At 37.3% G+C, this 14624-nt stretch overlaps 1 protein-coding gene across 1 annotated transcript in view; it reads left to right on the top strand.

The window, feature by feature from the left end:
• The window catches only part of COPG2 (coatomer protein complex subunit gamma 2), a 143335-nt gene that overhangs the window by 2621 nt on the left and 126090 nt on the right, over window positions 1-14624 (top strand). The window contains exon 4 of the mRNA XM_025378337.1: window positions 3983-4054. Within this exon, the coding sequence (XP_025234122.1) occupies window positions 3983-4054 (72 nt within the window). The remainder of the gene's footprint in view (window positions 1-3982; window positions 4055-14624) is intronic.

Here is a 14624-nt window from a genome sequence, read left to right as displayed (position 1 = left end):
ATTATGATAATACCTGTTACAGAGTTGTAACGACTAAATGAGATCATTAGTGTAAAGCACTGGGAATAGTACTGAACACATAGTAAGCATTCAGGAATAGTTTTCCTTCCATCATTCAGCAAATATTTATTGCATAGCTGCTGTGTCCTGTGCACTGTTTTAGGTGTTGGGGATATAGCAGACAAAACCAGCAAAAAATATTTGCACTCATGAAATACAGATTCTGCTTGCTACTATTGTTATTAATTTTCTTTTCTTTTTTTTTTTTTTTTTTTTGCCCCAGACTTAAAAAAAAAACTCATGTAATGTCTAGGGCCTTAGAAAATATGATTTTGTTTCATGGATTCATATTCCCTCAATAACAGTGGGGAATTGGTTCCAATACCTCCATTGGATACTAAAGTCCATAGATGCTCAAGTCCCTCATACAAATGGTGTAGTATTTGCATATAACCTACACATATCCTCCCATATATTTTAAGTCATCTCTGTGATTATAATACTAGATTATAATCTCTAGATTATAATACCCGGTACAGTGTTAGTGCTGTGTAAATAGTTGTTGTGCTGTATTGTTTAGGGAATAATGACAAGAAGAAGACATCTGTACATGTTCAGTACAAACCCAGGTTTTTTTTTCCTTGAATATTTTTTTTCAGGTCTGTTATAACTTTATTGATTTTATTTTTGCTTATCTTTTTTTATTATTATACTTTAAGTTCTAGGGTACATGTGCACAATGTGCAGGTTTGTTACGTATGTATACATGTGCCATGCAGGTGTACTGCACCCATTAACTCGTCATTTACATTAGGTATATCTCCTAATGCTATCCCTCCCCCCTCCCCCCTCCCCACAATAGGACCCGGTGTGTGATGTTCCCCTTCCTGTGTCCAAGTGATCTCATTGTTCAATTCCCACCTATGAGTGAGAACATGCAGTGTTTGGTTTTCTGATCTTGCGATAGTTTGCTGAGAATGATGGTTTCCAGCTGCATCCATGTCCCTACAAAGGACACGAACTCATCCTTTTTTATGGCTGCATAGTATTCCATGGTGTATATGTGCCACATTTTCTTAATCCAGTCTGTCACTGATGGACATTTGGGTTGATTCCAAGTCTTTGCTATTGTGAATAGTGCTGCAATAAACATACGTGTGCATGTGTCTTTGTAGTAGCATGATTTATAATCCTTTGGGTATATGCCCAGTAATGGGATAGCTGGGTCAAATGGTATTTCTAGTTCTAGACCCTTGAGGAATCGCCACACTGTTTTCCACAATGGTTCAACTAGTTTACAGTCCCACCAACAGTGTAAAAGTGTTCCCATTTCTCCACATCCTCTCCAGCACCTGTTTCCTGATTTTTTAATGATTGCCATTCTAACTGGTGTTAGATGGTATCTCATTGTGGTTTTGATTTGCATTTCTCTGATGGCGAGTGATGATGAGCATTTTTTCATGTGTCTGTTGGCTGCATAAATGTCTTCTTTTGAGAAGTGTCTGTTCATATCCTTTGCCCACTTTTTTCCTTTTCAGTCTGAGGCTGGTTGAATCCACGGATTCAGAACTCATGGTATGGAGGGCTGACTGGAGGGCTGACTATATGTGTCTGTACACATATAGAGGGACACATAAAACATACATATATGCCATATACCTCAGGTGGTTTACATATGGTGCTAGGATAACCATGGTTTCCAATTTGAATTCTAAGAGAATATTTTATCTTTACTTTGTTTTGTGACTGAAGACCTCATTCAGAGATTTAATAAAGTTTTCTTGTTTACAAATGAGGACTAAACAATGAGCACATAGTTTTTTATTTTTTATATTTTTTTGAGATGGAGTCTTGCTCTGTCACTGGGCTGGAGTGCAGTGGCGTGATCTCGGCTCACTGCAAGCTCCACCTCCCTGGTTCAAGCGATTCTCCTACTTTAGCCTCCCGAGTAGCTGGGATTACAGGCGTGTGCCACCATGCCTGGCTAATTTTTGTATTTTTAGTAGAGACGGGGTTTCACCATATTGGCCAGGTGGGTCTCCAGCTCCTGACCTCAGGTGATCTGCCCACCGCAGCCTCCCAAAGTGCTGGGATTACAGATGTGAGCTACTGTGCCGGATCATCAAGCACATAGTTTTAAATAAAATGTATCTGTTCACAAACAACATAATCCCTCTGTGTCGGCATATAAGAAACATTTAAAGCATAGTCAATTGGGTTTAACTTTTCATAGCACACATTGTGTCCAAGTTGGCTAAATCCATTGTATAAACAAAAGTTCTGAATGGTCAAAGTTGATTGAGAGTAACATATATTTTTATGTTGGCCATTACCTTTTCGATGAAGCAACTCATGTTGAAACATTTAATTATCTTGATAAGGAAATTACCAAGCACAGCATAAACACAATTAACTATATAAACAAGTTTGGGAACATACATTTTATCTTTGCCTAGTCCTTGGTAGAGCTTTATAGAAAGATACTTTTGAATTTCTGTGAGAGTTGACATATCTATGTGTTTTCTGAGTTTCACGTAAAAAAGTAAGATGTAAGGTTTTCCTATATAACTAAAAAACACACAGACTTCTGGGTATTCAGTAAATAGTTATGAAAGAGAGATAAATCTCTTGCTGATGAGCAGGCTGGATACACTGATTTAAGTAAGTATAAACTTACTGTACTTTGTCTTTCATCCTAAACTGTCAGTATTTTTCACCAAAATTTATTCTTATACTTATGGCAAATAGATTGAAGACTAGTTATATTTTATGTGGAATCTGAAGCTCTGAAAAGTGATTGAGTGTAACATATTATTATATAGGATTGCTTTTATTGAAGACATTAAATATTGAAATGGTAATATTTGAGGTAATCTATGATCTGAGATGTTTTGAAATACGTTATCTAACACTTTTTCACTGCTCAGAAAATGTAGTTCCCAGATCAGCAGCATTTGCATCACTTGTTAGAATCACTTGTTAGAAATGTCAAATCTCAGGCCAGGCGCGGTGACTCACGCCTGTAATCCCAGCACTTTGGGAGGTCGAGGCGGGTGGATCACGAGGTCAGGAGTTCAAGACGAGCCTGGCCAACATGGTGAAACCTCGTCTTTACTAAAGACACAAAAAATTAATCAGGCGTGGTGGTGCACGCCTGTAATCCCAGCTAGTTGGGAGGCTGAGGCAGGAGAATCACTTGAACCTGGGAGGCGGATGTTGCGGTGAGCCAAGATTGCGCCATTGTACTCCAACCTGGGCGACAGGGTGAGACTCTATCTCAAAAAAAAAAGAAATGCAAAATCTCAGGCTTTACCACAGAGCCACTGAATCAGAATCTGCATTTTGGCAAGATCCCAGGATGAATTGTCATGCACATTAAAGCATTTGAAGCTCTGATCCAAAGCATGTTTTTAGGGGCTTGAGCCAATATTGAGCTACATAGCAACCCCTTAAGCCTAGTTTTTTTATACGATGAATCTGGTTCCTGCCCTTTTGGTTGGTCCCCTTCTTGCCACTTTGCTGAGATTCCTAATAGATGGTTCCTTACATTTTAATATTTATTATGCTCCTATGACATGTTAGGCATTGTGCTGGGCATTAGATTAAAGACGTGATCTCTGCTCTTAGGCAGTGTAATAATAATGTCCTATTGTGAGTGCTATAATTTTCTGCCTTCTTGTAAGCTACAGTACTTCAGGGAGATTTAAAATAGTTTCTACTAAAAGGTTAGAGACTACTATGCTAGAACTTTTAAGCATGGTATGTTGATACTGAATTATTTTAAATAAGGGGGGATAAATGACCGTGTGGGTTTATAGATTGAAAGCCAGAAAAATTGCAGAGGCAAAATGTTTACAAAGAGATTCTTTTTTCTTGAGTTCTAAAGGATTTTTGCAGAAATAGAAAATCCTGTGTGTGTATGTGTACATATATATGAATACATATATTTTAAAGTTTAAAAATTGTTTTAAATTTTACTTAGGGTGAACACTTTGGAACAACGGAAGCTACTGAAGCCTTCTTTGCAATGACGCGATTGTTTCAATCTAATGATGTAAGTCTTTTTTTATTTTTTTTACGATGAGAAAACTCCTTTTATTTATTTTTCCCAGGGAACTAAGAGTGTTCTAAATTAGGGAGTGTTGCTTGAAATGTTTTAAATTATTTGACTGCTTATAAAACTTACAAATGTTCATTATAAGACATGAAAATGGAAGAATTAAAGTATGCCGTTGTAAAACTCTTCCTCTGCAGATCTACTGTGAAGTCATAAAGACTGTTAATACCTAGCTTCTGGCATGACACTGTAAAGGTGGACTGATAAAGAAGTCAGTGCACATAGCTACCACATTTGTCAGTTCTTAGTCAAGTTTCTGGTGGGCCTGGGATTGCTGTTAGTCAGTGGGGCTGGCAGTTGAGAAGAAGAGATGGATGTGGAGTGGGGAAGGGGAATAAGGAATGGAATAAGGAAAAAGAAAAATGAGTGCAAACTAAACCTGCCTCTCATTACCTTAGACCACCCTGACCTTCAGAACATATGTCTGCTGCTTTTTGTCTGTCTTCTAAGTGTGGTGTACATTTTTCTTTTGCCTAGCCCTGAGGTAGAACCATACAGGGAAGGTAATTCTGGAATATCTATTTTCCAGCTTTCCATTAACATAAATTGGCCAAATCTTGCAGTTTTTTGGTATGTATTGCATATCATCACACGTCACATTTTGCGTCAACCCCCAGAACCTCCTGAGATTTGAGTCTTGTTACAGATCTAAATAATGAGAGGTTTTAGGAGTAGATCTTCAGGAAGATCAGCAGTCCCCTGTAATGCAGCTGTGTCAGGGGAGGCCATTATATACTCTGTAGGCAAAGGGAGACTAATATCCTCACATATGGGATAAAGGACTGACACTTCTACTGGCAAAAGATGTGGCAGGATTTAGGAGTTTGGGGTACTTGGCTTCATCAGAGTCTGCCTGTGTGTCCTCATTCCACTTTTCAGGGCCCCATTCCTTGCCAGTCAAGGTCCTAACTTTAACATAAGATGTCCTGCAACAGTGTGAATTGAATTTGCATTGTAACTGAGCCACTGCAGGATATGCTTTGTAGAAATCTCAGCCCTGTGGCCACATGATATAAGGCTTTCTTATGAAGGCAGTTAATAGATTTCTGGTCCCTTACCCAGATTTGAGTGGTGCATTTAAAACTCTGAGCTCATCATTTTCTTTTCTTGAGAAAAAAATTCTCCAGTGTCCTAGAAACAACTAATTAACCCATTATGCAACTTATTTTTACTAAAATCTTCTATGGCATCATCTACTTAGTTACTCAAAGTTTTGTCTTCTATAGGTCCTTGTCTACAGATGATAATTTTAAATATTTTGCCACTGCATGCCATGGACTACTAGTAGCCCCTTTATCATTGGAAACTGGTCATTAATACCTTCAATCAAATCAGAGAAGCAACTTCAGGTTCATATCTTTAAGGTCTTCTTTCCCTTTAACCACTTCCTGTACCAGAAATTCAGAGTTCAAACAGGGAAACAGAACTACTATGAGTATTGTGGAATTAGGTGTTTATTAGAGGAATTAGACTAGAAAACTAGGCAGGTTGAGCTGCTGGAGTGGGGTTCAGAGGGAGGCTGTTACACAAGTCATGGAAGGCTATTGCCTCTTTTGTGGCTCTGCTTTTGCTGCCAGGTGTCTTCCCAAGGCTGCTGTTACTCAGAGGGCTGGCATTTGGGAAGAAAAGCTGGACATGTAGTGGAGAAAAGGAAGCAGAGTAAGAAAGAAACAGAACGAGGACAAACTTTTGAAGCCTGTAGCACAGAGGTTTATATTAAGAAGATGTGAAATTTTTTTGTAGGAAATGGATTAGGGAAATGTAGGATTGTTCGAAGGGACTAATAGCCTGTTGAAGTTAGTGCTCATGAATTTAAAGTATTACCAGGTAGCATGGTGAATGTTTTTCTCCAACTACAGCCTGCAGGTTAAAGCATTGAAGGCTCAGAGATAGGATTTAATCAGGATTGAAGTTTTGCCAGGTTAGTAAACAGAGGGAGAAGCAAAAGTTGAGTGGTTGAAACATTGACTGTGAAATCTTTGGTTAGGAGGGAAGCAAGAACGGGGCTAACAGGGACAGCAAAAAGTTGATAGGATAAGTAGATTGTAGGTCAAGAGAGAGTGAAAAAATTTTGGCGTCAGGAGTATGAGTGCTTGGAAATGAAATTAGAAAAGGAAGCTGTTACTGTTAGAGGCTGTGGCAGTGGAATTGGGTGATCATTGTAGGGAGGATGGCATCATTGGAGAAGAGGAGGTCAAGGAATGAAGAGGTCAGAGGTTTAGAGATACCATCTGTATGGATATTAAAATCACCAATACTTATTACTGGGATTGTATTGGAGAGACAGTGAAGAAGGTACTGGTATTTTTAAAAAATAGGGGAAGTAACCTGGGTTTAATGGACAACCAGCAATGGTAGCAGGTGACATAGTATAAAGGCATAAGCTTCCCCACCTGTAGGCCTCGTGGTATGAGGGTTATGGGAGAGAAAACAGCCGCTGTTTCAGAGGGTTGCCGGAGGATCCCTGGGAGAGAGCCAGGTTTCAGTTAGAGAAAAAGATGGGAACATTCAGAGAAGAGTTTGAGAATATAGGGGATTTTGCTGATGAAAGTGTCAGAGAATATAATGGCGCTGATTAGAAGGATGGAAAATGGAGTGAGACGAAGTGCTGTACCCGGATGCAAGGAATAAGTCTGCAGGTTATGAATAATGACCAGAATATTTTAGGCTTTTTGAAGTGACTGAGGTAAGTAGCCATGTACAGCATGATGTGATTAGTTTTAATGGTTCCTTAGGCAAAATACGGAATTGAGGGAGTGATTGTTTTGGGGCAAAGAGAGGTAGAGATTTTGCCAGAAGCATGTGGAGCTCCTTCCATTACCAGCATTCCTTTACCAGAAGGTTGGTATTCTTCTATCGTTGTTTATATTAATACATGAGGATTATGTATGTTTTTTTCTATAATCAATACTTTGCATTTTTGTGTGTCTTTAAGTATAAAAATAACATCTTCATATTATTTTGCAATGTTGTTGTTGTTTTTGAGTTGTCGCCCAGGCTGAAGTGCAGTGGTGTGATCTTGGCTCACTGCAGCCTCCACCTCCTGGGTTCAAGCGATTCTCCTGCCTCAGCCTCCTGAGTAGCTGGGACTACGGGTGCACGCCATCATGCCTGGCTAATTTTTGTATTTTTAGTAGAGACGGAGTTTCACCATGTTGGCCAGGATGGTCTCGATCTCCTGACCTCGTGATCTGCCCACCTTGGCCTCGCAAAGTACTGGGATTACGGGTGTGAGCCACCACGCCTGGCCTGCAGTGTTTATAATTAATACATTTTTAAGATTTACCTGCTTGTTACATGTAGTTCTACTTTATTTACTTTCACTACTGTATGGAATTCCAATATGTGAATATACAGTAATTCTATTCATCCATTCTCCCATTGATAGATACAAGTTGTTCCCACATTTTACCTATTACACATGATACTGCACACAATGTTTATGTACAGAGTGAGGCTTTTTCTGGAGTAGATACCTACAAGTGGAATTTCTAGATAATGCTTGTTTTTTGACAGTCATGTCAAATTGATCTGTTAGATTAGAGGTTGTATTAAATTATACAGACACTGCTTCAAATCCTCACCATTTCTTATTGCCAGGCCCAAGTACATGCCATTTGGAAAATATGATATGGCATCTTTTTGTGGTTTTAATTTGCATTTTCATGATCATCGCTGAGGTTGAAACTCTTTTCATATGTTTAATAGTCATTTTGCTTTTGTCTCTGAATTGCCTGTTGATATTCTTTGTTTATTAAATTCCTCCCACTGACCTATAGGTTAAAGTTTTTAAAACCTTTATAGTCTTTTTAAAAATAAAATAAGCTGTATTGAATATAACTTATATACAATAAAATTCACCAATTTTAAGTGTACAGTTTAGTGAGTTTTGACCATGTATAGAGTCATGGAACCACTACTAGAGTCATGATATAGAAACTTTTCACCATTCCAGAATATGTCCTTATATCCATTAGTTACTTGTTCCCTCACCTGAACTCTAGCACCTGTTCTACTTTCTGACTATGTAGTTTTGCATTTTCTAGAATTTCATTTAAATCTAATCATATAGTACATAGTCTTGTGTGATTTTTATGTCTTGTTTCTTTCACTTAGCTTATGGCTTTTGTGATCCAATTTCTTGTATGTATCAGTACTTAGTTCCTTATTATCACTGAATAGTATTCCATTTTATGGAGATCATCTGAGTGATTTATCTGTTTGAAGTATATGGATTTTGGTTTGTTTCCAGTTTATGGCTATTGTGAATAAAGCTGCTAAAAGTATTCCAGTACAAGTCTTTGTGTATACCTGTTTCCATTTCTCTTTGATTAATATCTAGGAGTGGCGTTGTCGGATTTGCATTTCCCTAATGATGAGTATCTTAAGCATATTTTCTTTTTCTTTTTTTTTTTTTTGAGACAGAGTCTGGCTCTTTCAGCAGGCTGGAGTGCAGTGGCGCGATCTCGGCTCACCGCAAGCTCCGCTTCTCGGGTTCATGCCATTCTCCTGCCTCAGCCTCTCGAGTAGCTGGGACTACGGGCGCACGCCACCACACCCAGCTAATTTTTGTATTTTAGTAGAGACGGGGTTTCACCGTGTTGGCCAGGATGGTCTCAATATCTTGACCTCGTGATCTGCCCACCTTGGCCTCCCAAAGTGCTGGGATTGCAGATGTTAAGTCTCAGTGCCCAGCCTAAGCATATTTTCATTTACTTATATGTCATCTGTATATCTGCTTTGATGAAGTGTCTGTTAAAATTTGGTACCATTAAAAAAATCAAGTTGTCAGCTGGGCGTGGTAGCTCACGCCTGTAATCTTAGCACTTCGGGAGGCCGAGGCGGGCAGATCATGAGGTCAGGAGTTTGAGACTAGCCTGGCCAACATAGTGAAACCTGTCTCTACTAAAAATACAAAAAATTAGCTGGGTGTGCTGGCAGCCACCTGCAATCCCAGCTCCTTGGGAGGCTGGGGCAGGAGAATCCCTTGAACGCAACGCAGGAGGTAGAGGTTGCAGTGAGCTGAGATCATGCCACTGCACTCCAGTCCAGGTGACAGTGCAAGCCTCTGTCTCAAAAAAAAAAAAAAAAAAAAAAAAAAAAATTCTTGTCATCTTACTGAGTTATAAGTTTCTTTATATATTCTGGATAGAAGTCCTTTATCAGATAGGTGTTTTGTAAATATTTCCTCCCACTCTGTGGCTTGCCTTTTCATTTACTGGACTGTTATTTTATTTTTTTTAAGTATAGTTTTACATGTAGTAATATTCATCCTTTTGAGGGTATTGTTCTGTGAGCTTTGACAAACACATACAGTGGTGGTATCACCACCACAATTGAGATTTAGAGCATTTCCATCTCCTTAAAAGGTTCCCTCATGTTCCCTCTTTATCATCTACTCCTCGTTGCCTCCCTCAGCCCCTGGCAATCTGTTATCTCCTTTCCGTCCTTGTAAATTTGCCTTTTCCAGGAAGTCATATGAATGATATCATATTGTATGAAGCCTTTTGTGAGTTTCTTTTCAGTTACTTAGATGATGCATATGAGATTCATCCATATTATTGTTTGTATCAGTAGTTTATTTTTATTTTGTCATCCTATTCCATTGAATGGATGTACCTGTCTTTATCTGTTTGCCAGTTGAAGGATATTTGGCTTGTTACCAGTTTTTGGAGATTATAAAGAACATTGCTATAAACATTCATGTTTTGATTTTTGTATGAACATACATTTTTATTTCTTTTGGATAAATGCCTGGGAGTGGGATTGCTGGGCCATATGTAGGTGTGGTACATTTAACTTTGTAATAAACTACCAACTCATTTTTCTAAAATGTTTGTAATCATTCCCACAATCACTGTATGAGAGCTGCAGTTTGCTCTGCGTTCTGGCCAGCACTTTGTATTGTTGTTTTTATTTTTGTTTTTAATTTTAGCCATTCTGATAGGTGTGTAATGGTATCCCTTTGTGTCTTAAATTTGCATTTTTCTAATGGCTGATGATCTCAAACATCTTTTCATTTGTATTTTTACCTTCCATATGTCTTCTGTTGGTGAAGGATTTGTTAATGTCTGTTGCCCATTAAAAAAACTGGATTGTTTATTTTCTTATTGAGTTTTAAGAGGTCTTTATGCATTCTGGATACAAATCCTTTATCAGATGTGTTTCACAAATATTGTCTCTCAGTATGTGGCTTATGTTTTTATTAAAGTCTTTCAAAGGGCAGAAGTTTTAAATTTTGATGAAGTCCACTTTATCAAATTTTTTTCTGTTACGGATTGTGCTTTTTATGTCATATCATAGAAATCTTTGCTTAACCGAAGGTGACAACGATTTTCTCCTGTGCTTTTTTTCTGGATGTTTGTGGTTTTATATCAATTATCTTATGATCCATTTCATATTAATTTTTGTATATAGTATAAAGTAAAGGTTGATTTATTTTCACCTCTTTCCTCTTCCTCCATCCACTCCCTCTTCCTTTTCTTCTTTCTTCATTTTCTCAACACATGGTTCTGGAACAATTGCATATTCATATGGAAGGAGAAAGGGGAGGAGGGGGAGGAGATGATGAAGGTGATTTCGTTTCATTGACCTATATGTCTATTCTTACTTTAGCTCTATGCTGTCTTGATTAACTATAGGTTTAAAATCTACTATAGTAAGTTTTATAGTGCATATCTTTCTATTTTTCAAAATTGTTTTGGCTCTTTTGGGCCCTTTGCATTTCCATATGGATTTTAAATATAATATCTATGTTATGTATAGATAATATAGAAATATGTAGATATATAGAAATAGACAAATTATATTATATATAATATAATCTTTTTTTTTTTTTTTTTGAGACGGAGTCTCGCTCTGTCCCCAGGCTGGACTGCAGTGGCACTATCTCGGCTCACTGCAAGCTTCGCCTCCCGGGTTCATGCCATTCTCCAGCCTCAGCCTCTCGAGTAGCTGGGACTACAGGCACCCGCCAACATGCCCAGCTAATTTTTTGTATTTTTAGTAGAGACAGGGTTTCACCGTGTTAGCCAGGATGGTCTTGATCTCCTGACCTCGTAATCCGCCCACATCAGCCTCCCAAAGTGCTGGGATTACAGGCGTGAGCCACTGTGCCCGGCCTAATATAATCTTTTTATATAGATATAAGAAGCCTGCTGGAACTTTGATGGGGCTTGCATTAAATCTAAAGAGCAATTTTAGGAGAATGGACATTGTAGCACTATTGAGTTTTCTTCTTCACAAACATGGTGTATATCCCTTTTTTCAAGTCTCTCTAACTTCTGCCAGCAGCATTTTACAGTTTTCAGTGTACAAGTCTTGCACATATTTTGTGAAATTTGTCCCTAAAGTAGATAGTATGTTTTGATGCTCTTGTATTTGTATTGTTTATTGGTAGTCTCTAGAAATTAAATGAACTTTTATATATTGACCTTTTTCTTGTGATCTCCTTAAATGTTTGTTAGAGTTCACTATTGAAGCTGTCTTCTTAGTGGGAAGGCTTTTCAGGGTTAATTAACTTCATTAAAAAAATGTATATATGATGCCATTCAGGTTATTTGTTTTCTTGAGTGTGCTCTGGTAGTTTGTATCTTTCAAGGAATTTCAGCTAAATTGTTGTTTGCATAAAGCTCTTCATAATATTCCTCCATTCTTTTAATGTCTGCAGAATCCTTAGTGATGTCTCTTCCTTCATTCCGATATTGGTAAATTGTATCTTCTCTCTTTTATTCCTAGGAAGCTTGTCTAGGGATTTATAAACTTTATTGATCTTGTCATAGAACCAGCTTTCTGTTTCATTGATTTTTTAAAATTATTTTTCTCTTCCAAACTAATTGTGCAAAAAGAAAAAAAAAAAAAAAAGCTAAAAAATCAAACCAAAAGAAGGGGAAAAAGAGAGGAAGAGAAACATAGATCAAACAGGACAAACAAATCATATAATGACCTGGTAGATATAGACCCAAATATATCATTATCCACATTAAATGTAAATGAAGAGCACAAAGATCATTTATGAAAAGTTGACTGTATATTGAGCCATAAAGCAAGACAACAAATTTCAAAAGATTGAAATCATGTAGACTGTGTTCTTTATTTACAATGGGGTAGTGTTAGAAATTAATAATAAAAGAATAACTAAATCAATCGCCGTTTATTTTGATAGTAAGAACATTTTTTTCTGTTTTGTTTATAGCAATGGTAAAGTAAATGGGCTGGATTTTCCCTGCTACTATAAATACCTAGAAAATCAAACAAAATTTATGATGTAACATGTTCAGACATTGGATAATAGGTATCCCAGGACTGTGATCTGAAGAAGGGAAACTAGGTCAGTCCTAGGATTGTGCTAGATCATGGCCCGGAAACAGATTACAGGCCTAGCTCTCTCTCAGAGCTGAGAAAACGAATGTAGGTTAGGAGCCAAGAAAGCTCGAGTTTGTGAAGCAGAATACCAAAGAAGAAGGAGCAGGAGAGAAAAAGAGGGCGGGGGAGAGAAGGAAGGAGGAGAGGGAGGGATTCCATGATCTGCTGAGGACTGTCCCTTGAGTCTTTGGTTAAGTAAAAACTGATCTGTGTATGTAAAAAAGGAAACTACTGAAAGCTAAAGAAAGAATCTGAAAAACAGGGCTCCGAATAGTTTGTATTCCCACCAGTGAGAGTGGAAAGACCTTATATTGCGTAAGACATCTGGTATAGTTCTCAAAAGGAAACCATACATAAGTAATTATTACCTAAGTAATGGGAATATATTATAACCTTACACTAAAACTTTAAAAAGCCCATAAGTAAGCCTCAAAGTGGGGGGGGAAAAAAAAACCGCTAGTCCTGGGTAACCTTCCCTCACGACAGAATAGAGTTCAATACTATGTAAGATCATGCAACAAAATAATAAACTTCACAATGTGCAGCATCTAGTAAATTATCAGATATGCAAATAAACAGGAAATATTATCTATAAACAGGTGAAAAATGGATCAGCATACACAAACCCAAAATGATAAAGGTGATGGAATGAGCAGATGATGTCATTAGAACAACTATTAACATGGTCTATATGCTTAAGAGTGTATAGAGAGGCATAACAAAAATAAAGCATAAAATAGGAAAGATACAAAGAGATCCAAATATACTTCCCAAAAATTAAAAAAAAGAAAAGAAATATATAAAATGAAAACTACACTACATGGGGTTAATAGCAAATTAGAGATGTAGGACAAACAAACAAACACACAAACAAAACCCAGGGTTATTGAAGACAGCAGTAGAAGTGGTCCAGAATAAAGCAGAGAGGAAAAAAAGACAGACTAGAAATAAGCAGAGCATCAGCAACCTGTGAGATAATACTTTGGAAGTTTTTTTTATTGTTTATACTCAAAATTGCAGTGGGTTTTTGACTTATCAAAATCGAATACTCATCTCTGTGTTTTCCCTACTCATGGGAAATTCGAGAGTCTTAGGATACTCTGATTCCTTATACATATATGAGTATATCAACATATGTATGTGTGTATATGCATATACACATGCACATTTACATTCATATATTCTATGCTATCATTTGCTTGTGAGTCTTGTTTGTTCATTGTGACTTACTCATGTCTTTAGCACTTTTTAAAAACTCTTCATTCCTTGCTCTATTTCTGAGTTATCTGGGATGATTTTCCTTGTGCTTGAAGAATATAACTTTGAGAATCTTATTTTCCTAGACGTTAGATACTATATCCCACAGAAGTAAGATCCTTCTGTGGCTATGAATGTTTGGTTGTGTTCATTTCTAGCATCTGTGAATTTATGTTAATTTTGTCCTTGGCTACACATTTAAAATTTTTGTTTCTATTTTATTCAGCATTTCTGTGTATTTGTTTATACAGTATGTTTTAGTGATTAAGAACACATTTTTTGCCAACATTTTGTATTGTTTGTCTTTTGAATTTTCACCATTTTGGTGGGTGTGAGGTAATTTCTGAAATGTGGTTTTAATTTTTCATTGGATAAGTAATTTTCATTTCCCTGATGACTAATAATGTTCAGCCCCCATTTTTTTGTGTTTTAATGAAATTTTTTTTTGTATCTCTTGTTTTTTTCTGCTTCTCACAGAACTTTTTTTTTCTTTTTTTTTTAATTGGGGTGGGATGTTCTTGAAATTTTGATTCTTATTTTTTGTTTTCTTCTCATAGTAGCTTTGATCTGCCCCATGTGTGTGCCCATACTGACTTTCTATGTGTGTGTGTGTGTGTGTGTTTTGTTTGTTTGTTTGTTTGTTTTTCTGTGTTTAATCACCGCGAGGATCCTTGCTCTCTTCTCCTTCCTTAATGGGTTCAGTAGTATCAAGGTTTTCTCCATAGCTTGGCCTCTGGAGCTGCATCTGATGTATTTGGGTTTCTCTGCTTAAAATAAATTTGAGGTTACTCAGTAAGGACAGACTAGAGGAACCTGGTGTCTGGCTGCTGCCCATTTATCCGTAGTGTGTGAATAAATCAGAGATCCAGTTGTGTCGGGGAGAGTA

The sequence above is a fragment of the Theropithecus gelada genome, chromosome 3 (assembly GCF_003255815.1).
Source record: "Theropithecus gelada isolate Dixy chromosome 3, Tgel_1.0, whole genome shotgun sequence".
Lineage (NCBI taxonomy): Eukaryota > Metazoa > Chordata > Mammalia > Primates > Cercopithecidae > Theropithecus > Theropithecus gelada.
Note: the sequence above shows the minus strand (reverse complement) of the source record. Positions and strands in the feature narration are given on the sequence as shown.